The 25183-nt window shown below is 43.4% G+C and overlaps 1 protein-coding gene across 8 annotated transcripts in view; it reads right to left on the reverse strand.

Moving 5' to 3' along the window:
- Nucleotides 1-376: 376 nt before the first annotated feature.
- Nucleotides 377-25183, reverse strand: part of ABL2 (ABL proto-oncogene 2, non-receptor tyrosine kinase) — a 133996-nt gene continuing 109189 nt past the window's right edge. For 4 of the 8 annotated variants that reach the window (XM_030935131.1, XM_030935130.1, XM_030935133.1 and 1 more), the window contains 9 exons: nt 23686-23958; nt 22274-22358; nt 20721-20898; nt 19448-19632; nt 15919-16071; nt 13682-13771; nt 11031-11204; nt 9930-10163; nt 377-9620 (listed from right to left, as the gene is read on the reverse strand). In XM_030935131.1, coding sequence (XP_030790991.1) covers nt 8449-9620; nt 9930-10163; nt 11031-11204; nt 13682-13771; nt 15919-16071; nt 19448-19632; nt 20721-20898; nt 22274-22358; nt 23686-23958 — 2544 coding nt within the window. In that variant the 3' untranslated portion in view covers nt 377-8448. Of the gene's footprint in view, nt 10164-11030; nt 11205-13681; nt 13772-15918; nt 16072-19447; nt 19633-20720; nt 20899-22273; nt 22359-23685; nt 23959-25183 lie in introns of all 8 variants that reach the window. The other 4 variants (XM_030935129.1, XM_010375682.2, XM_030935128.1 and 1 more) reach the window with 3 other exon arrangements.

Consider the following 25183-nt stretch of genomic DNA (forward strand, 5'->3'; position numbering starts at 1 on the left):
ACCCACTCTATAAATGCTACATTGACTCAGAACACTTTGAACTTACTTGGAGTTGTCCTCAGAATGGATTTTGAGAGAATTAAATTTCACTTGACAGTTGCTTCATGTTGAAGACACACATACAAACACATTACCCACCTTATGCACAGCAGCCTGGACTCCAGATGATGCCTTTTCTTCACTTCCAAAAATGTAATCCATCAACGGATGAGTATTCACCCCCACAGAGGACATTCTAAAGAATGTGCCAGAGGGCTGCTTGCTAAAAGCGGCTTCTTTACCTTATAGACATCCGTATTACGCAAAGAGAAAGAAACGCTGCTTAGATTCCCTGTCAACTAAAATCATGGGAGAAACACTCCAATCTCCAGCCTACTTTGCCAATAAAATATTGCAACCTTTATTTAAAACAAAACACAACTTGGCAAACCTTGTGAGAAGACAGAGAGAGCAGTCCCTTTCAAGGGCCTCATTTATTTACATCAAGTTTAACACTGTTAGCAGTTCACAGTCAGACAACAGAGGGAGAGAATTAAATTAGAAAAACAACGGAAAATATATTACAACAACAATGAAGAACAAATATACCTGACAACACTGGTAGCGTGGCCCACGACTGATGTGTTTTTAGTTAAATCCCACGTTGTCTCACTATGTCCCCTTAGCAATGCACACGGTGCCTGATGCTCCAAACCCCACTCTCTGTGCATCACATACACACCTGCAGGGCGGGACCTTTGGTATAAATGTTCAACGAGTTTTAAAGAATCTGAATCCGCATGTTTTGGGACAAAGCTCTGTCAACCACCATGAAATGTTTAAACTTATTTTTACTAAGCAAGCATAAAACTGGGTTTGTCCAGTGACAGTCATTAGAGAATCAGACTGCAAAGAAGGAAAAGTGCAGAGTCTGGGAGGAGATGGGGGTTCTGAGTATGCATCAACAGCTAAATCAGCCTGTTCACAGTCAACACACCAACCACGCCACCGCTGTTCACCCAAGGAAAGATCTGAGTGATTCCTCTTTTACTTACTCCCCCTTTCTTAATGGGCACGACAGCAGTGCATGTGCACTTATGGACACAAACGCACACCAGCTATACAGATCTGAGATGAGAGGGTTTTCAAACATATGCCCTAAAGAACCATACAACGAGTATCTCATTGTTCCTTTCTAGTTTCTGAATACTAATTGACAATCATCCTAATCATGGTGATTTCTCAAGATCTCAATAAATTCCTCTCAAAACATAATAGAGTCCAAGTGGCCACAGTGAAAAATTGCTGTCAAATGGAGGAGAGCTGGTTTCTCTGGCCCTCATCTACCAGAAGCATCTCTGTCTCCTGGCCTTCTTGCCACTCACAATACCTGGTATGGTACTTCTGAATCACGCAGAACAGTATCTGAGGTTTACTGTTGATGACCCTAAAGCATTCCTAGTCCTGCAATACCTTCTAAAACAACAATAAATTTGCATATTTTTTGTTGTGCTATAATTGCTGAAAATTAAGTATACATATATATGAACATTTAAGTCCCATTCTCCAGCTAAAGTTGACGGTGCCTAATTACATGATTTAAAACTCCCACTCTGAGATTCAGAAGCAAATCTAAGCAAGTTCCGACTACACAAACTCCCTATATTTCCTTTCATAAAGCCTGCTAGCATTCCACAGTTTGCCTCCAGCGTGTCCTAAAAGGTTATTTAGCATGCTCGGAGACCCCAGCTTCTAAGGGTTCAGCTCAGTAGCCTGGAGTGACAAGGAGGACCCTGAAATCTGCTGATGCGAGTACGATGAACAAAGAATCTTCCAGAACAGACACAGATGACATGTATCACAATTCTGCTCCAGATATGGGGTGGTCTGAGGACAGTGCTGTGCCTGGCCTTTCCCCTTCAACATGCCAGCTGCTCCCTCTGAGTGAACAGGGCTTTGCTACTCTGCTCAGGGTAAAAGGTAAGATTTTTCTAGGAGAGGTAAACAATTTCAAAGTTAGAGATGTACATGGGGATGAAGAAGTAAGTGCACTTGGAGGGAAGGGTCTGGTGAGGCCTCGCAGGCGGGCTTGAGAAACGCAGCCATTGCCGAGTGAGCACTCTCAGGAAACCACTTCAAGTGGGGGATTCTCACAGATGGAGGCTCTGGCCACTGCCACCTGAGAAGCTCGTGTCTACCAGTTCTCGTTCAATCATCATGCAAAATCAACCCCGCTGACGAGTTTTTCCTCTATAAGACTCATGAAACCTATCTTTGAAGGCACAAATCTCAAAGGGTGGCCTCTCAGCAGTTTCTGCCATTCCAAGTCAGCTTTCAATCATGACCTGCCACAGGCCTCCTTACCTGGGGAGGAATATGGGATCTTTTTATCCTGATCCCACAGGGTGAAGCCTTCCCTAATTTCCTGTCCTTTGGATCCAGGATATAGAGTCAGAAATGAAGGTATCATCTTGTTTTTGTTTTTTCTTGATGTGTCTCACTCTATCACTTAGGCTGGAGTGCAGTGGCGCGATCTCAGCTCACTGCAACCTCCGCCTCCTGGGTTCAAGCAATTCTTCTGCCTCAGCCTCGGGAGTAACTGGGATTACAGGCGTGTACTACCATACCTGGCTAATTTTTACATTTTTAGTAGAGATGGGGTTTCGCCATGTTGGCCAGGCTGGTCTCAAACTCCTGACCTCAAGTGATCTGACCATCTTGGTCTCCCAAAGTGCTGGGATTATAGGCATGAGCCACCAAGCCCGGCCAAAAGGTATCATCTTGTACATACTCAAGATAGAATACATACCTCACAGAGGTGGCATGAAAAGCAGAAATTCATCCTTGTGGACATTGCAATAAACTTCCCAAAAGACAGGCTGGACTAGGAGTCTGGGGGTGAGCGCTCCGGAGCAGGTGCAACCTGCCCACAGCCCTGAATCCCACCCACGCTTCCCAGTAAGAGAGGAGCACAGGGAATGACAGTGAAGTTCAAGTGAACCACAGTTGTGCTGAACAAAGCAAGTAACAGTAATGGTTACTACTGGCTTGCTGGGGGGGGAGAAAAAAAAGCAAGCCTTGCAAAAGTCTAGTAGTTGGAAAACCGGAACTCTATCCAAATGATATAGATATCCTGACTGTTAAGAGTGGGAGACATTTCAGAAGTTCTCATATACTCCTACGGATTCCAGACTGAAGTAGGCATTTACAAAGGAAGTGAGCTACTACTGGCTTGATACAAGCTAAGACAGAGATACAAACCGCTGAAGCCTATCAATACTTAAGCCAGAGACCCACCACCTACAAAAAGAGGACTGGTCATAGCAGATCCTTAGGGCACAGAGATGAACCCCAAATCCAGGGGGAACAATTTAATGCAAGACGATGAAACTCAAAAATCAAGAACAAAAATATAGATAACCCCGTCAACCCAATATGAACTCCCGGTAGGGGCACAGCCTGATAACAACAATGACATCAGTAGCAAAATGGAAGGGAGCAGGAGGGGTCATCATGAAATGTAACTATCATTCAAAAGTGGCCACCAATGCAATTTACTTTCAAGTATTTTATAATAGGTGAATTAAATTCAGCTACTCTTTTTAGAAAAAGAAAAAAAAAAAGATAGATGACAAATGTCAATGTCATTTATAACTGGTAGGAAATCCTAGAAAAGTAATTCCCAGAGTGCACTGGTTTTATGGCCATCCACTTCCCCCTGTAAACCTAACAAAACTATGCAGGACATAGGTTAAAAAAGACACTGTCAACATCAACAGATAACAAGTTTGCTCCCACCACATTTAGGATAAATGGCCAAGCTTATAGTGGACAAATGGAGAAGAGGGCCTCATCCTTCTTGAGTCAAGGTCCCTGCAAGAGCTTCTGTGTTCTGGAGTACACATTCTTACTTTTTAAAGATCGGAATTAAACCAAAAAGTTGGTCCCTAGTTTCCTGAAGTAATTCAGCTCTGAACTACAACTTTAGCAAAACACTTGCTATACCTGCTCATATTCGTTAAGCAGTTTCATATTTCTAACTGTGATACATGACAGAGGTGATTCTTACATATCTGCATTTTCAGGTCCCCCACAGGGTCCATCCACATTGAATCAACTGTCTTATCTTTTAAACAGACAATACTACCACCTTATAGTTATATTACAGTTGATATTTTCTCAAAGTGCTCTCATATACATTATCTTAGTTATTAAAACAATGTGAACAATAAAGTTTTTTTTAAGAAAAAGGAATGTAGGACTAACTAGGTTTTTTAAAAACTCAAGTTGGTTTTCTTTACTACAAAGTGCACATTGCTGTGTTGCTGAGGTCTGTCCAAAAGAATGACCCCATATGATTTTTTAAATGACTGAATTCTACTGAGTGCTTGCTTTGCTCGTGTTCCCATTACTCCACATTCAAATCCCTTAAGGTCAGAGTGTCAGGAGCATGTGCTTTACAAAGTGTGCAACACCACACAGGCTGATTGTCAGTCTGAGCCACTTTTTTGCAGTGTCTCACATGGCAGCAGGTATGGTGGAAAGACCCCACAACCATAAAGTCAAGAGACTTGAATTCTAGTCCTGGCTCTGCCACTAATTAACTGTTGAGACAATGGGCAAGTTACTGAACCATCTTCTGCTAGTTTCTTAATCTATAAAGAAAAGGGTTAGGGTACTAACAGTTTTCAGATAGCCGTGGGTGTTTGAAACACCTGGCGAGATCACTGGAGAACATACTGGCCGAGACCCCAGTCCACTGGGAATTCTGATCTGGAGTGGGGCTATTCCGTCAGTTTGGCTTTTTTTTTTTTTTTTTTTACCCCCTAGGGGATCCTACTGTGCATCCCTAGACTGGGTGTTAATAATAGTAGTAGCAGTTTAACATTTATAGAGTGTGCTCATTGCGTGCCAGGCACTTGAGCTAAGTATCTTACAAATATCATCTCATTTAATCCTTACAACAACCCTGAGGTAGTTACTATTATTATCCCTGTTTTACAATGAGGAAACTGGGGCTCCCAAGGTTAAATGACTTGCCTTTTAGACCGGCATTAGAGCCTAAACACTAAACCACTATCTATACTGCATCCTTTAAACAAAATCTCCATGATTTTAGTTAAACAAAAATGGGCAGTGCCTTAGTAAAGTCAGCATGCTTTATTACCTGGGAAATATTTTACTGGCCAACTTTCAGTTGAATCCTAAGAAACTCTCCATCTAATTTAAATACTAAAATGCTGCTGGTAAAGGGTCTCCACTATAACGACCTCTATGTACAGAGTCTGTCATCTGGAAAAACACTGAATGAATTTCTTAGGGCCAAATTTTTTAAGGCTAATCTCTGAAAATCATGATGGAAGTCTACAGGAAAATATATACATTTAAATTTTACACAAAGCCTTTTAAGAAAATACTTTAGGTAAAGCACAATCAAGATGTATTCAACACAAATCACGGCATTTTAAAGTAGGAAATCTAAACTGAAATAATATTATCTGTACATGAAAGGAGTCGAGCAGTGGCAGCCCAAAGGCATGCATCCAGAAACACAGCACAACCACGTTAGAAAACTGTCAATGCCTTGTATGTGGGCCTTTTCTCACTGCTTTTAGAATAGTTAAACTACACTTTTAGTTTCTAGAAGCAGTTTTCTCTGCTTTGGATTCAAACCTTTTAATTTACATAAGGGTTTGTGTTTAAGCTGGTCCTTTTCAAGTAGAAAAAGGAAAAACCTAAATTATGCTTGTAGAGTAAGTTGACAGTGCCTCTTTAACCTGAACCTTGAGCCCTCAACCCCTGAAGTTACATAGTTCAAGCATCATGTGGACGGGGTGTGCTCCAACAGTCAATGCCACTCTTGACAGTGTTGACAAAAATCAATTCCATTTATGTATTATGCACCCACTGTAGGCAAGACAGAGCTAGGTGCTGCCCCTGAGTAAGACACAGCCCCCACCCCCTACCCTTCAGATTGTTGTTGGGCGAGAAAACCAGGGAGCCTAAATACACTCAGTAGTGTTTCTCCAAGGCTTATTTCCAGAACTCTCAAGGGAAAATAGAGCCCTTGCTTAAAAAACAAAGAACAAAAAAACCCTGAAAAACAATTATAATCCCTTAACTTGCATCCCACAACAACAGGGATAAACCTAAAAAGCAGCATAATAACGTTCTGAAGTTTTAGCTTTCCCATCCTTGACCTTAAAAGGCTAACTGCTAAAATGAGTTCTTCAAGTTTATGGACAAGTATGATGAGCGAGAATGGCAGGAAAGAAGGTGGGAAAAGGACGGCTGGTTTTCACATCTGAGTTCTCTTCCAACCACTACGAGGAGATTAACCCGATCACTGGCTGCCTGTGCTGCAGCCGCAGGCGACACACCACGGGGATCACCCAACACCTGCCAGGGATGCCCAGCACCGCCTGTCTCCTCTCATCTTCTTAGCCTGGGCCTCCTTTGGAGCAGCAATGGTAAGAATCAAGGTTTCCTTTCTTTCCAATGAAAACTCAATTTTGTTCTTGGTCAAAAATGCCAAATCAATTCAAAACATAGTTTCCCCCTTAGTATTCCAGCCCAATTATATTAATCTCAGCAATTCTTAATTTCATTAATATTTTCTACTCAGCAAATAAGAGAATGAAAAACCATTCAGCATGACAACACTGCGCTGAGCTTTCCAGAGAGGCTCTCAAAGGGATAGCTGTACACTTATTTGCAACACCCTTGAGAATATGCACTATTACCTTAATTGAATAGATTAAGAGATGGGGCTGTGGTTTGACACTGTATCAGTGACAGAGCCAGGAAGAAAACTCACTGCTCAATGTTGAATTCCTATCTTCCTAAGCTAATATTCCTTTGAGAGAATAAAATAAAAATACGTGTGTATTGAGCTCTCCTTGGGGAGGATGGGGGAAGTATTCATAAAGTTCTAAAAAGAGAATGAAGCAGTAATTGGAATTAGACCCGATACCAAGAACATTAATAATACCTAACTCATTAGATTCACTTCCATGCCATCCTAATTAGCTTCCACAATTACAACTAAGTAGGGAAGGAAAAAGGCCTATTTTTCAAGGGCAAAACATATTTAAGGATTAAGTCATTAGGTTCCCAAGGTCTAACTGGTGCTCCCTGAAAATGACTACTCTTCAATTATGCATTCTTAAAATAGAAGTGAAATGACAAAATAAATAAAGAATATTCCCAATAAGATCTGTACAAATAAACACAATGATTGGGTGGGGGGTAGGGAGGAATATGTGAGAGAAGAAAAGCACATGAGAATAACGTGGGGGTGATTCACTTCAAATCCACACAGAGGAGAATGCCTCTCCCTATTCTCTACCTAGATTGGGCTTAAGGTGATAAGGGAGGGGAAAGGTAGAGAAACAGCCATTAGGACCAAGTCAGCTTTTCCTCTCAGTCACAGGTCACCGGGTTTCAAGAAAAGACTATCTCCCTGGTATTTTAGTTGATAAAGAAAAATACACAGCTGCTCAAGTCCTTGGCCAGTATGTCAGTACGCAGGGGAACTGTATCTGAACAGGATTCATTCCTTTGTGAGAATCTGTAGGGACTACTATTTTCAAAATCAACACTGGTTAATGCTCTGAATGCTACCAGGAATAAAGGAAGACAGCCTGCCCAGCAAAAGACAGAGAAGAACCACGAGGGAGACCCCTGTACTTATGGTTTACAGATAGCCACCACCAAGCAGGAAGCCAATCCTGGTCCATTATGAAATAATATACCAGACTGGGAGAAGTGACTTCTGCTAATCTGTGTAAGATTTCAGAAGGTTTTCAATCCCCTGCTTCAACTTTCCAGCATTCTTTACTTCCTGCACTAATACACCAGCGGAAAACAGGACAGAGGCATTCAGATAGGGCCACATTTCCCAGTTTTGTGTTGTAGCACTCTGATTTGCAGTTCTTATTACAGCAGCAATGGCCTTGCAGAAGCAAGCAAGGCTAACATCTGCTTCCAACAGCCCTGAACAAAAATTTCTCTGGGTATATTCCCAGCTTTCCTTTCTTCTGTCCCACCAAATTCATTAGGTAAACTGGAGCATAATCACCGTTAAGTACCTACCAGAGCCCCAGGTCTGCGCACAGCTGCTGCGGTCTTGCCGAGAGCAGCCCTGCCTAGCACCTCCCAGCACCCCAGGTAGGGATGGGCTGCATTGCCTTCCTTATGACATACACATGTTCCCTATTTTCCAGTGCAGTTTCCAACCCTGTCCACTACTGCCTCGCCCCCACTTAATTTACCTCTCCTATACTTATCTGGTTTGCTTCTTATTTTTGAGATGAAACTGTAAACGTGAGAACTCAGGGATCTGAGGTACTTCACATAAACACACTCAAGTATGAGTCTTTCATTTTCTGAAAACAAGAACACAGGAAAACAAGTCCCTTTCCCTCTCCCCTCAGAAATGTGTGCATTTTCCCACCAGGCTAACAGTGGCTACCTCTGCACCACATCACTGATTTCCTGTACACATGACAACAAGTTATTAAGGACAGGGTTTGCCCCGGGCACACCAGCAGCTGCTGAAGACACTTGTAGCTCCTGAAGGCTTAGTTCCAGTTTGCTCACAGCCTCTCGGAAGGCAAATTTGTTGCGAGTTTGAGGGATGCAGTCCACATAGCCTGAGCAGTAGTCGAGCAGCTGGTGTCCAGTGTCTACCAGCTGGCTGTTGGGCACAGGTTCCGTGATTGCACTGGACAGTAGGTCAGCACATTCCAGCAAGGCCTCTTTGCTGATTTTGTCTGCTGAGATTTTCTCAGTGGCCTGTTTGGTTTTTCTCAGAGCCACTTTAGTACCTGCTGTGCCGTTGGCCATTTTGGCTGGCGAGATGGAAGATGTGGGCAGAGGCACTTGAGGTGGAGGCATCACTGGCCTCCCAGCTTTCCCACTGACGGGCACTGCGCCCAGAGCTGCCTTCTTTCCTCCTTCCTGTGTTTCTGACGTGGACTGTCCTGCAGTCGGCTCTTCTGTAGGGTCTGAGCAGATGGATGGATGCTGCAGTAGTCTCATCACTGGTGGTGGGGGTGGGGCACACTTTGGTTTTACCCGTCGGGGTCGGTCCTTGTCTCCAGAGGATGTGACCTGATGCTCAGATAAGAGCTTGAATTTATTCCCCTGAGAGTCTGTGCCAATGAGCTGCACGTCAGCTGGAGTGTGTTTCAGAGTGGGTGAGATAAGGACTGGCACTTTGTGGTTGTGAGTGGTTGGGAGGACGGGGGCAGCCTTGGCTGGAGAAGGCCAGCCTGGCTGCTCTCCATCCTCTAGAACTCCAGCCATCCCAAGTCGTGTCCCACCATTCTTCTCTTTGCCCTTGGGGGCAGCTGCCACTCCAGCCACTCCCACCCCTGGAGGGTCCTTCTCTGTAATGGCTAGATCCCCAGAGGGCGTTCTGAGAGGAAGAGCTGTGGCTCCTCTGGGCAATAACTTGGCTTTTGGTCTCTCCCTGCTTGGAGCAGCACCTTCCTCTGATTTTTTTGGAAGCATGTCATTGGCCCTGTCCACATTCTCTTCTGGCTGAGAAGAGGTGGACACTGTCCTTTCCAGCTGGAGTTTGGACCTCTGGCAGTTCCTGGGAAGGGTCATTGCCATCCTATCCTGCTCTGGAAGCCCTGAGGACATGGAAGATGTAGAGTTTGACCTTGGAAAAGGCTTGGAAGTGTCATCACTGGCTGTGGGTTTACCTGCTCGTAAGCCCAGTGTCTTTTTGATTAAGCGTGGTGTAAAGAAGCCTGTGATGCCAGACCACCCACCCCCAGCAGTGCCACTGCCCCCACCCCCACCACTGTCGTCATTACAGAGGTTCCTCTGTGCAAAGCTCCCCCCATAGCACTTGGGTGGCACCAGATTCGCCTCTTGCTGGGCAGGAGTGAAAGAGAACCCATCAGCATGCTGTAGAGAAGCAACAGATGAGAAGTTACCCGTGAGTTCGTATTTCTTATGGGGCTGATTCTCCATTTCTCGGAAGGAGCTGCTGCGTTTGGGGGGTGTGGGAGCATTTCTCTTTTTCATGAAGGAGCTGAAGAAGCCCCCCTTCCTATCCCTGGTGAAGCATGTCTCTTTGGCATCTTCCAAGAGGCTGCTGGGTGACTTGTCTCTTTGCTTTCGAGGCAGTGCTGGGGATCCACTGGAGGCCTGTGCACCTCTGATAAACCCTGATGAGAAATGGCGATCAGTAACTTAAAAGACAAGAAGTGAATCTATTACATTTGAATTACCGAGGCAGCATTATAAGAGTTTTGCCAGCATTTATCAAGTGTCAGGTGTTGGCAGGACTCAGAGATAAATAATAAATACATTATCATTTCACAGTGACTGGTGTTCCAAATGTGATGTGAGTTTTAAAAATTGGGGGAGACAGGGGGCTGGGCAAGGTGGCTCACGCGGGTAATCCCAGCACTTTAGGAGGCTGAGGCAGGAGGATCAGGAGGTCAAGAGATCAAGACCATCCTGGCTAACACGGTGAAACCCCATCTCTACTAAAAATATAAAAAATTAGCCAGGCGTGGTGGCAGGCACCTGTAGTCCCAGCTACTCGGGAGGCTGAGGCAGGAGAATGGCGTGAACCCAGGAGGTGGAGCTTGCAATGAGCCAAGATTGCGCCACTGCACTCCAGCCTGGGTGACAGTGAGACTCCATCTCGAAATAAAAGAAAAAAAAAGCCAGGGAGGAGATAACCCGCCGGTTATTACCTCAACACTCATCCTTTCTTTAAAAACCATCGCACAACCTCTTCTCCTCTATCAGGTTCAGCAAAGTTTTTGATGGAACCGTAAAGATGATACCTACTTGGGAACGCAGGGTTAAGGAGATGAAACTGGAGCCAGAGTTGTATGTTGGATGGATAGATCAGGACAACCAACAAGGGCAATGCGGAGCCAAGGGCTTCATGGGTAGGTAAAAGAGACGCCATGCTTCCCTCCGGGAAGATGGGCGTGAAAGTGGACATAAAAGCCTCATACTCCCTGCTTCTTTCAACAAAGCAGTTTCTATTTTGATTCTACCTGCCGAGGGACCCATACCTGGTGTTAAACTGGAAGCAGAATTTTCTGTGGCATCCTGTGCCCCTTCAATGTTCTCCTTGTTCTCCACCTGTTTCTTCAGTGTCCGAGTCTTGGAAGGAAGTATAGGTAGCCGGGGCAGGTACGGAACAACAGATGACGAGGAGGCGGCTCTCCCAAGCTCCTCAGCTACCTCTGTGAGGAAGATAAGGGGACCGATAAAACGTACAATTTCGTAACAGAAAAAGGGAGTTCTTTTCAGAAAAGGCACACAACTGAGAAATAACTGGCAAGTAGAATACTAAAATACATACACGGAATCATAAAGTATGTACTCTTTTGTCTGGCTTCTTTCGCCCAGTACCGTCTCTGTAGATTCGTCCACGCTGCTATATGTGGCAGGGGTTCTCATTGCTGTGTAACATGCCAATGTGTGAATATACCACAATCCGCCCGTTCTCCTCTTGATGGATGTTTAGGTTGTTTCCAGTTTGGAGTTACTATGAGTACGTTGCTAGCATCATCCTGCTATGTGTCTTTTGGTTCACAATGTTATGCACGTCTGATCGGCACAATGTAGGAGAACTGGTGGATCACAGGGTATATGTGCATTCAGGTTTATTAGGCCCTGCCAACCTGTCCCCGAGTGGTAATACTATTTCACATGAAAGCTGTGGTTACTCTGCATGCTTGCTAAAATTTGATGTTATTATTTTTGGCTTGATTTGTTTTTTTTTTTGGAGATGGAGTCTCACCCTGTTGCCCAGGCTGGAGTGCAATGGCGTGATCTCGGCTCATTGCAACTTCTGCCTCCCAGGTTCAAATGATTCTCCTGCCTCAGCCTCCTGAATAGCTGGGATTACAGAAGCCCGCCACCACATCCAGTTATTCTTTGTATTTTTAGTAGAGATGGGGTTTCACCATGTTGGCCAGGCTGGTCTTGAACTCCTGAACTTGTGATCTGCCTGCCTCGGCCTCCCAAAGTGCTGGGATTACAGGTGTGAGCCACAGTGCCCAGTCTTTTTTTTTTTTTTGACAGGGAGTCTTGCTCTGTCGCCCAGGCTAGAGTGCAGCAATGCGATCTCAGCTCACTGCAACCTCCACCTCCCAGGTTCAAGTGACTCTCCTGCCTCAGCCTCCCAAGTAGCTGGGCACCCACCACGCTTGGCTAGTTTTTGTATTTTTAGTAGAGACAGGGTTTCACCATGTTGGCCAGGCTACTCTCCAACTGCTGACCTCAAGTGATCCATCCACCTAGGCCTCCCAAAGTGCTGGGATTACAGGCGTGAGCCACCCTGCCAGGCCAGCCTGATTTTAATTTAAGCCTTTCTGGTAGGCCGTGGATTGGTATCTCATTGTGGTTTTATTTTGTATTTCTCTATGATGAGTAATGTTGAGCACGGTTATTGGACATCCGGATATCCTCGTTTACTAAGTTAACCTTTAACTCCTTTCCATGTCAATATATCCAAGAAGGCCGGGAGCCGTGGCTCACAGCTGTAATCCCAGCACTTTGGGAGGCAGAGGTGGGTGGATCACTTAAGGTCAGGAGTTCGAGATCAGCCTAGCTGACATGGCAAAACCCCATCTCTACTGAAAATACAAAAATTAGCCAGGCATGGTAGCAGGCGCCTGCAATTCCAGCTACTCGGGAGGCTGAAGCATGAGAAGAGCTTGAACCTGGGAGACGGAGACTGCAGTGAGCCGACATCACACCACTGCACTCCAGCCTGGGCGACAGAGTGAGACTCTGTCTCAAAAAAAAAAGTGTATATATACATACATACACACACACACACACACACACACACACATATGAATATCATTTTAAATATTCAGCTATATGGATGTAATAATTTACAGTCCAGTAGGTATTTCAGTTGTTCATAATTTCTATTATAAACTATACTTTGATGCAATGTCCTTGTAGTTAAATCTTTGTTTATATTCTTAATTATTTCCTTAAGATCTATTTCCAGAAATGGAATGTCTGGTTATTGTTTTTACAACTTGGTTCTGCTTTGTAGATGTAGTTTATATTTATTTTTTCCTTTTTTCTTCCCTACATCCTAAGTATTGATGCTTAAAGAGCTACCACACTTACTAAGGTTACTGATAGGGAGGCTGAATAAATTTCTTTTTTTTTTTTTTTTTTTTTTTTTTTGAGACAGAGTCTCGCTCTGTCGCCCAAGCTGGAGTGTAGTGGCCGGATCTCAGCTCACTGCAAGCTCCGCCTCCCGGGTTCACGCCATTCTCCTGCCTCAGCCTCCCGAGTAGCTGGGACTACAGGCGCCTGCCACCTCGCCCGGCTAGTTTTTTGTACTTTTTAGTAGAGACGGGGTTTCACCGTGTTAGCTAGAATGGTCTCGATCTCCTGACCTTGCGATCCGCCCGCCTCGGCCTCCCAAAGTGCTGGGATTACAGGCTTGAGCCACCGCGCCCAGCCATAAATTTCTAATTAAAATATAATTTCAATTTTTTGAGACACAAAGATGCACTGAAAATAGCAAAAAAAGCAACACAGCAATAATAAAGGTCAAAAATTAATTCAATACCATGAAACAGAGTCCAAAACTACAAAAGTTGATCATTTTTTAAATGTAATTACCATTATCGCCACCACCACCACTACCCAGAACTAGTCACCAACAGTAAATCCAACAGATTCTCACCTTCAGAAATGCTGGAGTCATGGAACATGGTTTCAAAAGCTTGGTGTGTTTCAGCAAAAGAGGGCCTGTCGGCAGGGCTCCACTTCCAGCCTGTGTAACAGAAGAAGAAAATATTAAAAACTCCTTGCAGAAGTTCAATATCCAGTGGTATATCTAATAATGAGTTCTATGCATCATGATGTATACTTATTAGAGTTTCAGCATGTTCACAATGATAGCAACATAGCTCTAGACTCAGAGGTATAATGATCCCACTTTCTAAATTCCTTTTTCTTTTTTCTTTGAGACAGGGTCTTGCTTTGTCACCCAGCTGGAGTGCAGTGGCACGATCTCGGCTCACTGCAGCCTTGACCTCCTGGGTTCAAACAATCCTCCTGCCTCAGCTCCCCAAGTAGCTGGGACTATGGGTGTGCAACACCACACCTGGATAATTTCCTTTTTTTTTTTTTTTTTTTTGAGACGGAGTCTCACTCTGTCACCCAGGCTGGAGTGCAGTGGCATAATCTCGGCTCACTGCAACCTCCACCTCCTGGGTTCAAGTGATTCTCCAGCCTCAGCCTCCAGAGTAGCTGGGGCTACAGGCGCATGCCACCACGTCCGGTTAATTTTTATATTTTTAGTAGAGACGGGGGTTTCGCCGTGTTGGCCATGCTGGTCTCAAACTCCTGACCTCAGGCGATCCACCCACCTCAGCCTCCCAAAGTGCTGGGATTACAGGCATGAGCCACTGCGCCCAGCCAAAATGAGCGCACACAGTAATCTCAAACTACTGTATTTTTTATATAGACAGGATTTTGCCACATTGCTCAGGTTGCTTTTGAACTCCTGAGCTCAAGCAATCTGCTCACTTCGGCCTCCCAAACTGCTAGAATTACAGGTGTGAGTCACCACACCTGGCCATGAACCCACTTTCTAAGGCTGGGGCTTCAATTTAGCCTCCGCTCCTATTCCCTCTACTAAAAGGATGAGGAGAAACAGGGAGATGGTTTAGAAAATGGCAAATTTTCTTCCACTTGAAAATAAAAGAAGTAAAACCTGTCTTCAAACTCAGCCTAACCATACAAATAATCAACTGCATATATTCAGAAATATAAAAGGATATCAAAAAGGAGGAGCTCAGAGTTCATTTTTGACAAAGTGCAACAGAGAACGTCAATGTTCAATGAGGAAAGAACACAGACTTATGTTTAAACACAACTGCAATTGGGACCAGGCCCGGTGGCCTACACCTGTAATCCCAGCAATTTGGAAGACTAAGGTGGACAGATTACTTGAGACCAGGAGTTTGAGACCAGCCTGGTCAACATGGTGAAACCTTGTCGCTACTAAAAATACAAAAATTAGGCCGGGTATGGTGGCTCACGCCTATAATCCCAGCACTTTGGGAGGCTAAGGCGGGTGTATCACTTGAGGTCAGGAGCTGGAGATCAGCCTGGCCAATGTGGTAAAACCCCATCTCTACCCAAAATACAAAAATTAGCCAGGCATGGTGGCAGGCGCCTGTAATCCCAGCTACTTGGGAGGCTGAGGCAGGAGAATCGCTTGAACCCGGGGGTCGGAGGTTGCAGAGACTGCACCACTGCACTCCAGCACGGGCAACATAGCGAGACTCCGTCTCAAAAAAAAAAAAGTAAAATTAGCTGGGCATGGTGTGTGTGCCTGTGGTTCCAGCTACTCAGGGGCTGAGGCACGAGAATCGCTTGAACCCAGGAGATACAGGTTTCAGTGAGCCGAAATCGTGTCACTGCACCCCAGTCTGGGCAACAAAGCAAGACTGTTTCAAAAATAACATCAACAAAAACAAACAAACAAACAAACCTTGCAATTTAATTCACTACTCACTTTCCTACTTTTTCATCTGCAAGCAATCGGATGCTTCTGTTTATCCATCACAGAGGTTATTTTTATGCATTCTTCACAGTCTTTAGCAACCATTTTTATCTAGTTGAAAACAGCCCTCCCCACCTTAATCTCTAAACTCAATTTCTTATCTTATTAAATATGCAAATGTCTCTGAGAAACTGGGTCAATATTTGGGCCATAACAACTATGCTTAGGATTCCAGTAAGATTCAATGGTATATGATATGACAACTGCCTGATCAATGATAAATTCTTTAAATGTCATGAGGCTGGATTCAATCTAACAACACTGAGAGGAGAAATGTTTCTAATTTTGTTAACTATTCTGAACTGCTAGCTTATGCCTTCAAAATCAAAACATGCAAAAATACTCACATGCTCTCATAAGTTCATAAACCTTAGGGGGGCATCCCTCGGGCTGTTCCATTCGATATCCTTTTTCAAGTAGGTCATAGACCTGAGACAGGTCAATACCTGGATATGGTGACATTCCATAGGTAGCAATTTCCCACAACAGTACTCCAAAAGCTGCATAAGGAATTAGAATAAGCACTTAGTGTTTCTTCTCCGATTTATAATTTATTTTAGATAATCAGGTGATTCTCTTTCAAATTTTAGGCAACGTTCACACACTACTACAACACCATTAATATATAATATACTCATCAATTCTTACAGCATGGTTTGTCCTTCTAAAATATTTGCAACAGGAATGCTGCAGATAATCTCAAGACAGTTTTATTTAAATTTCCCAATTTTTATTTAGATTCCCTTTACTATAATGAGGGAAAATAAACTATGACCATTTAAGAAGTCTGAGGCATAATTCAACTATTCTTAGAAAAGTTTCTGATATACAGTAGTCACCCCGTATGCCATGGTTTCACTTCCCATAGTTTCAGCTACTCACAGTCATCCAAGGCCCAAAAATATTAAACAGAAAATTCCAGAAATAAATTCTAAAGTTTTAAATTGCATGCTGCCCTGAGTTGCATGATGAAATCTCAAGCCATGCTTCTCCTTCCCACCTCACACGTAAATCATCCTTTTACTCAACATATCCACAACATAGATGCTACCCATCCCTTAGTCACTGAGAAGACCTCTCGGTTATCAGATCAAAAAAAGATTATATACCCAGGGCTTGACACTATCTTTGGCTTCAGGCATCCAAGGGGGGTCTTAGAATGTATTCTCCTCAGGATAAGGGAGAAACATTGTATCTAATAAGTATAATAGTTTTAAAGTCAGCTAATATGAGTAAAATAAAAACAGATTCATTTAAAATCAGATAAAATTCAGAGCAGAAAAAAATTTGATTTTTGTCACAGTTATTTGAGTTTGAGATTTCTAGTTAAAAGTGACTTAGAATCCTATGACTATTTCTATTGGTCCACAATCCAAATTTCCAGATTCTTCAGTCTACTAAGCCAAGTCATATTACTTCTCAGAGCAGTAGAAACCAGATCAGTTAAGACAAATTCTAGATGAAACCTGTTGCAGGAAGTCAGGGACCCCAAATGGAGGGACCGGCTGGAGCCGCGGCAGAGGAACATAAATTGTGAAGATTTCATTTTAATATGGACATTTATCAGTTCCCAAAATTAATGCTTTTATAATTTCTTATGCCTGTCTTTAATAATCTCTTAATCCTTTTATCTTCATAAGCTGAGGATGTACATCACCTCAGGACCACTATTGTGTTAACTGTACAAACCGATTGTAAAACGTGTGTTTGAACAATATGAAATCAGTGCACCTTGCAAAAAAACAGAGTAACAGCAATTTTAGGGAACAAGGGAAGACAACTATAAGGTCTGACTGCCTGCAGGGTCGGGCAGAATAGAGTCATATTTTTCTTCTTGCAGAGAGCCTATAAACGGACATGCAAGCAGGGAAGATATTGCTAAACTCTTTTCCTAGCAAGGATTAATACTCTGGGAAAGGAATGAATTCCTGGGGGGAAGTCTATAAACGGCCACTCTGTGAGTATCTGTCTTATGCGGTTGAGATAAGGACTGAAATACGCCCTGGTCTCCTGCAGTACCCTCAGGCTTACTAGAGTGGGAAAAAACCCCACCCTGGTAAATTTGAGGTCAGACCAGTTCTCTGCTCTTGAACCCTGTTTTCTGTTGTTTAAGATGTTTATAAAGACAATACGTACACTGCTGAACAAAGACCCGTATCAGTAATTCTACTTTGCCCTTTGCCTTGTGATCTTTGTTGGACCCTTATCAGGAGTTTCTGATTTGCCCTTGTCCTGCTTCCTCAGAAGCATGTGACCTTTGTTCTCCTTTTTGCACTTTGAAGCACGTGATCTTGTGACCTACTCCCTGTTCTCTCACTCCCTCCCCTTTTGAAATCCTTAATAAAACTTGCTGGTTTTGCAGCTCAGGTGGGAATCACCGTCCTACCGATATGTGATGTCACCCCCGGAGGCCTGGCTGTAAAATTCCTCTCTTTGTACACTTTCTATTTCTCAGCCAGCTGACACTTATGGAAAATAGAAAGAATCTACGGTGAAATACTGGGGGCGGGTTCCCCCAATAGAAACCTCATCACACTTCCCTTGAAAAAAAAACAAAGCTCTGTGTCACAGTACTCTGCAAATGAGTGATAAAACCTAATGTGAGGCTGGGCGCAACAGCTCAACGCTTGTAATCCCAACACTTCGGGAGGCCAAGGCAGGTGGATCATTTGAGGTCAGGAGTTCAAGACCAGCCTGGCCAACATGGCGAAACCTCATCTCTACTATAATGACAAAAATGAGCTGGGCATGGTGATGCATGCCTGTAGTCCCAGCAACTCTGGAGGCTGAGGCAGGAGAATCGCTTCAACCCAAGAGATGGAGGTTGCAGTGAGCTAAGATTGTGCCACTGCACTCCAGTCTGGACAACAGAGCAAGGCTCCGTCTCAAAAACAAACAAACAAACAAACAAACAAACAAACACAAACAAACCAAACCTAATGTGGAAATATGATGCTTTACAGAGAGAGGATTATCAGCACTCCAATGTAATATGAGATCTAGACTGTGAGCTCTCTGAAGGCAGGGACTTCTTTTTTAAAGCTAACTTACTTTCTCTCTCTCTTTTTTGTTTGAGACAGAGTTTTGTTCTTGTTGCCCAGGCTGGAGTACAATAGTGTGATCTCGGCTCACCACAACCTCCACCTTCTGGGTTCAAGTGATTCTCCTGCCTCAGCCTCCTGAGTAGCTGGGATTACAGGCATGCGCCACCACACCCAGCTAATTTTGTATTTTTAGTAGATACGGGGTTTTTCCATGTTGGTCTGGCTGGTCTTGAACTCCCGACCTCAGGTGATCCACCTGCCTCAGCCTCCCAAAGTGCTGGGATGACAGGCATGAGCCACCATGCCTGGCCCTAAAGTTTGTTCTTTATACTCCTTTTTTTTTTTTTTTGAGACAGAGTCTCGCTCTATTGCCCAGGATGGAGTGCAGTGGTGCCGTCTTGTCTCACTGCAACCTCTGCCTCCCTGGCTCAAGCAATTCCCCTGCCTCAGCCTTCAGCCTCCTGAATAGCTGGGATTACTGGCATGTGCCACCATGCCTGGCTAATTTTTGTAGTTAGTAGAGATGGGAGTTCACCATGTTGGCCAGGCTGGTCTCAAACTGTTGACCTCAAGTGATCTGCCCATCTCAGCCCAAAGTGCTGTAATTACAAACAAGAGCCACCACACCAGGCCTATACTTCTGTTTATGCAAAGTTCTTAGTACAGTCCTGGCAGCTAGGAGGTATTTAAAAAATACTTGCTGAATAACTGAAGAAGAATGGCAGGTAAAGGTAGAGGACACTGAACATCATAAGAGAAGCTCTAAAGAATCAAGACATTAAAAAATAAAATAAAATAAAATGACACATAAAAAAGTCCCTTTCAACCTTACCCCAGACATCAGATTTAATTGAGAAGGTATTGTAGGCAAGACTCTCTGGTGCTGTCCACTTAATAGGAAATTTGGCTCCAGCATGAGCAGTGTAAGTGTCTCCAGTCATCAATCTACTTAAGCCAAAGTCAGCCACTTTTACCACATGGTTTTCTCCCACTAGGCAGTTACGAGCTGCAAGATCTCTGTGGGAAAGAGAACCCTAATGTGATTCCATTCAGATGGTGAGGAAAATGGTCATGAACACTCTATTCTTGGTTCTTTGTGTTACAGGCAGAGTTAAGTAAGTGCTGACGAATATGGTAGTATTTTCTGACAATCACTAACATCTTAGAAAGCCCACTAATGATACATCACTGTAGAGCACTCATCAAGAAGCAGAATAAAGCAGGCTTTATAAAATGGGTCCCTATTTATAAGTATGCTGGGATAGGTGAGCCATAGATGCTTTTCTACAAGACTTTAAGTTATTTACTAAGGCAGAAAACTATTTTAAAAACTCAGCCACTAGGGCCAGGTGTGGTGGCTCACGCTTGCAATCCTAGCACTTTGGGAGGCCAAGGTGGGTGTATCTCCCGAGCTCAAGAGTGCAGGACCAGCCTGGGCAACATGGGGAAACTCTGTCTACCAAAAAAAAAAACAAAAAAACAACACTTAGCCAGGCAAGGTGGCACATTCCTATAGTCCCAGCTACTCAGAAGGCTGAGGTGGGAGGATGGCTTGAGCCCAGGAGGCAGAGAGTGCAGTGAGCTAAGATCGCATTACTGCATTCCAGCCTGGGCGATGGAGCCAGACTGTCTCAAGAAGGGAAAAAACAAAAAAAAAGCCACTAGATGGTGAAAAAGGATCTTGGATACAGTGCTAGGCAAAATTACAGTGCTAGGCAAAATAAAGAGCGCTCTCTGGCCAGGCATGGTGGCCCACACCTATAATCCCAGCACTTTGGAAGGCTAAGATGGGAAGATCATTTGAGGCCAGTAGTTTGAGACCAGACTGGTCAACACAGCAAGACCCCATCACTATTGTAATTACTATTTTTTTTTTCAAAGAGAGTTCTCAGTTTTGAGAATAGCAAAGGCCCCTTATTAATACTTTAATCAGAGTACAGTAGGTTTGTTTACAAGTTAGAAGTGATATCATAATGGGCCCTGTGAAATACGAAATTACTTTCTTGAATCATCCGAAATTTTCTGGGAAGGTTCTCACATTCTGCCTTTTATCTGCATGTCAAGCAGGATAGCTTCATGGTTAGTCAGAGGTAAGTTTTACACACCTATGGATAAAATTCTTCTTCTCTAAGTACTCCATTGCAGAAGAAATCTGAGTGGCCATGTAGAGAAGCACAACTGCAGTCACCTCTTCTCGGTTGCATTCTCGGAGGTAATCCAGCAAATTCCCATATGGCATGTATTCAGTCACAATGTAAAACGGTGGCTCCAAAGTACAGACACCTAAAAATTGAAGAATGGTGCTTGTTTTTGTTAGTGTACATTCAAACACTCCAAACCACTTTGGTCAAGAATAATTTGACAATTTTTCAGGTCTAGTTCGGCAGTAATCTTTTCCCTTTTTACCACCACATTCTCTGAAATTAATAAGCAAAATTAAGAAGCTGGTTTATATGGGAGTCCTTGCTTCCACCATATTGTTCTCTGGAAATTCATATGCCTCTGAGTATTTGTCTGTTTGAGCAAAAGCAGCGTACTTGTATTAATTCTATAAGGGGCCAAGAAAACCAACATGTCCAGACTTTTGTACATGGCCCATGATTCTCCTCCTCAACTGCAGGCTAACAATACTTATTCAAAAGTAATAGCAATTGTGCACATGCTGAAGACTATGTGAGCCCCACCTGTAATACTGCTTTGTAAAATGATTTTCATTGTTTCCATAGTCAAGGAATTCACTGATATATGGCAGATTCCTTATAAAAAACCAACAAGAGGTCGGGTGCAGTGGTTCACGCCTGTAATCCTAGCACTTTGGGAGGCTGAGGCAGGCAGACCACTTGAGACCAGCAGTTCAAGACTTGACTGGCCAACTGTAGCAAAACCCTGTCTCTACTACAAAAATTCGCTGGGTGTGGTGATGCATGTTGAGGCACGAGAATAGCTTGAACCTGGGAGGCAGAGGTTGCAGTGAGCCAGGATCATGCCACTGCACTCCAGCCAGGGTGACAAAGCAAGACTCTATATCAAAACAAAAACAAAAACCTGGCCCTACTTTTAAAAAGTAAAAGAGCTTAGTAAAAGAGTTCTTTGTAACCTGAACAGTGAAAAGCCAATCATAGTACAGCATTTCCTGCTTGTAAAGGTAAACTGATGGGTGTGGTCACAGTTTTTAATTTGCTTCAACAGTCCTTTAATGTCTCTTTATTTTGCAAAAACATTTCATGAGTTTTTGGTTCAGTACCATTTTGAACACTTCTGAACTTTGAATCTGGGGCAATTAGTACAAACTGAGCAGTTTTATATACTAAAATCAATCAAGCCACTGCTTCTTCGGCCATTTTTAAACACGGAACCTACTGATTAAAATAAGTACTTATTGAAGTGGATTTAAACCTGCAGCTTCCACCATGGTGACTGAAAAGAAAGCTTTGAGGCTGGGGGAGCGGGGGAAGGCTGGGCAGGGTGGCTCGTGCCTGTAATTCCAACATACTGAAAGGCCCATGCAGGAAAATCACTTCAACAGCAGCCTGGACAACAGAGTGAGACCCTGTCTCTTAAAAAAAAAAAAAAAAAAAAAAAAAGCATTTGGAGATAAGAAGGGGTTAAAGGACAAGCATTTTTGGAGGATATCTATGGTTCAGGCAAGGTTCCTCACCTAAAAGTTGTACCAGATTAGGATGCTTGATTTCCTTCATTACTGCAGCTTCTTTTAGGAACTCTTCTACCTCCATGGTATCTTCCTGGAAAAAGGGAAAGGTAAGAAAGAAGAAAACGAGAGGGACAAACCTCCAACTTAACATCATTTGATTCATCTCACAATCCTAAAGCTTCAGCTTTAACAGTAAAAAGAAGTATCTTTTGAATATTTTAGCATATTACAAGAAATAATTTTTGTTTTAATTTATTTTTTTGAGACAGGGTCTCACTCTGTTACCCAGGCTGGGGTGAAGTGGTACGATCTCACTGCAACCTCTGCCTCCTGGGTGCAAGCGATTCTCCTGGCTCAGTCTCCCAAGTAGCTGGGATTACAGGCATGCACCATCATGCCTGGCTACTTTCTGTATTTTTAGTAGAGACGGGGTTTTGCCATGTTGGCCAGGATGGTCTCCTGACCCCAGGTGATCGGCCCGCCTGGGATTCCCAAATTGCTGGGACTACAAGGCGTGAGCCACCACACCCAGCCGAAATTATTATTATTTTAAGAAGTCCAACTTAGAAAGAAAAATGTCCTGGAGTAAAAATTAGCAGGAGAAGCAAAATTCAGCAATCATGTCCTATGATCAACTGAAACACAGGAGCCCTGTATTGGATAGTTCAGTTCTCTCATAGTTTATTTCTCCAGATATCTCAGGCTTTGAATGAGGAGACCTAGCACTTAGCTGCTTACATACTTATCTTCTTGATTAGATCATAATCTTCTTAGAGAGCAAGGCCTTATATATCGCTTTACACTCAGAATATGCTTAAGAAACAGAACTGACTACTACTTATAGCTAAAGAATAGCCCTTACTGAGTGATATACCAGAGACAGTTACTGAGGGTCTGGGACAATCAAGTGAGTGAAAACCTTACAATTTGATACTGGGAGGTTTAAAGGAGACATATAGTTGTACCAGGAAAAAGATTTCTATGAATGTTAAGAAGTGATCTAACTGCAAAGAGACAGGAGGAACAACAACAAGAGAGAGAAAGGACAGAACAAGAAAGAGGCCCATGATTCTCAGATAAGGCACAAAGAATTCTGTCCAGCAGGGGTCGATCTCAGGAAGCAAAAGAGCTTATTTTGCTTTCATAACTTTTAATTTGCTTCTAACCTCCCACTAAGATCTACATCAACAGCCTCCAGAGACAGACCTTTCGCACATGTGGGTTTCACTGCATTGCAGTGAATAATCTACCTCTGCATTGTCAGCAATGGCACGAGGGTTAATCATCACAATTTGCTGATGTGCTTGGCACCAGTGGGTGGAAAGTGTTCCAAAGTTAAAGAAGAGCATGCCCATATTTCCAAGTGATTGAGCACAAAAGAAAAAGATGCCTGAAAACTGTAATTCTCAGCAACCCACCTTCAGTGTTTTCACAGCAACTGTAAGGCTGTATTTCTTCCAGACGCCAACATAAACCTCTCCATACTGACCGCCCCCAAGTTTGTGCTTCATGGTAATATCCGTTCGTTCCATTTCCCATTTGTCGTGGATGGGGGACACACCATAGACTGTAGGCTTATTACACTTGGGTGCTGGGTAGTGTAATGTTGTCACCAGCCCATCAGCCACTGTGGAGTGATGGTGTACAAGCTCTGCCAAGGTGCTGAAGCGGCTCTCAGCAGTCACATATACCTGGTAAGAAAAGCAGAAAAGCTAAACAACTTGAAAAGAGATTAAGAATTGTTTTTTTAAAGCCCATATTTCACTGGCCTGAAGATAGGAGGCTATCTTTAAAAAAAAAAAATTTTTTTTTCTGCAGACAGGGTCTCACTATATTGCCCAGGGAGGTCTCAAACGCCAGCCTCAAGCAATCCTCCTGCCTGCACCTCCCAAGGTGCTGAGATTACAGACTGAGTCACTATACCCAGCAAGAGTTTATCTTAATTGAGGTAAATTAAAAAGTTAAATGATGACTGCAAGGGTAAACACAGAACTTCAGTTTAATCTTATTTAATCTGCCTTTCCTATTCTTCCTAAATTAGTCTTGGGGAAAACCTTCCAAGATCTCTCTCTGGATCATCAAGCTCATTGGTCTTCAAATATATATATTTTTTCATATATATATATATATATATATATATATATATGGTTTGTTTTTTTTTTTTTTTTGAGACAGAGTCTCACTCTGTTGCCCAGGCTGGAGAGCAGTGTCACAACCTCAGCTCACTGCAACCTCTACCTCCTGGGTTCAAGTGATTCTTCTGCCTCAGCCTCCCAAGTACCTAGGATTACAGGCATGCGCCATCATGCCTGGCTAATTTTTTTCTTTGTATTTTTAGTAAAGACGGGGTTTTACCATGTAGCCAGGCTGGTCAGGGACTCCTAATCTCAGGTGATCTGCCTGCCCCACTCTCCCAAATTGCTGGGATTACAGGTGTGAGCCACCGCGCCCAGCCAGTCTTCAAATATTTTTAAGCCACAAGACTGTGGACTCAACTACAGAAGATAGGTAAAGAAGAGATACCCTGATCAAAGTAAGCAAGCAAAGACCTGGTGTTTTGTAAAAATTTACAAAATATCACCTCACTCTTGTAAAGAACATAACTTAAAAACCACTGATTTAGATGTTTTTGGTAAGAGTATTCAAATATTTCATAATTTTAATTACGATGTACATTTGAGTGTCTAGGCCATTAAAGAAAGAGTCACAATTTACCAGTGGCCAGCACTTTGGGAGGCTGACGCTGGTGGGTCACTTGAGGTCAAGAGTTGAGACCAGCCTGGCCATTATGGTGAAACCCTCTCTCTACTAAAAATACAAAAATTAGCTAGGTGTGGTGGTGTACACTTACAGTCCCAGCTACTTGGGAGGCTAAGGTGGGAGGATTGCTTGAACCTGGGAGGCAGAGGTTGCAGT

The sequence above is a fragment of the Rhinopithecus roxellana genome, chromosome 8, assembly GCF_007565055.1.
Source record: "Rhinopithecus roxellana isolate Shanxi Qingling chromosome 8, ASM756505v1, whole genome shotgun sequence".
Taxonomy (NCBI): Eukaryota; Metazoa; Chordata; class Mammalia; order Primates; family Cercopithecidae; genus Rhinopithecus; species Rhinopithecus roxellana.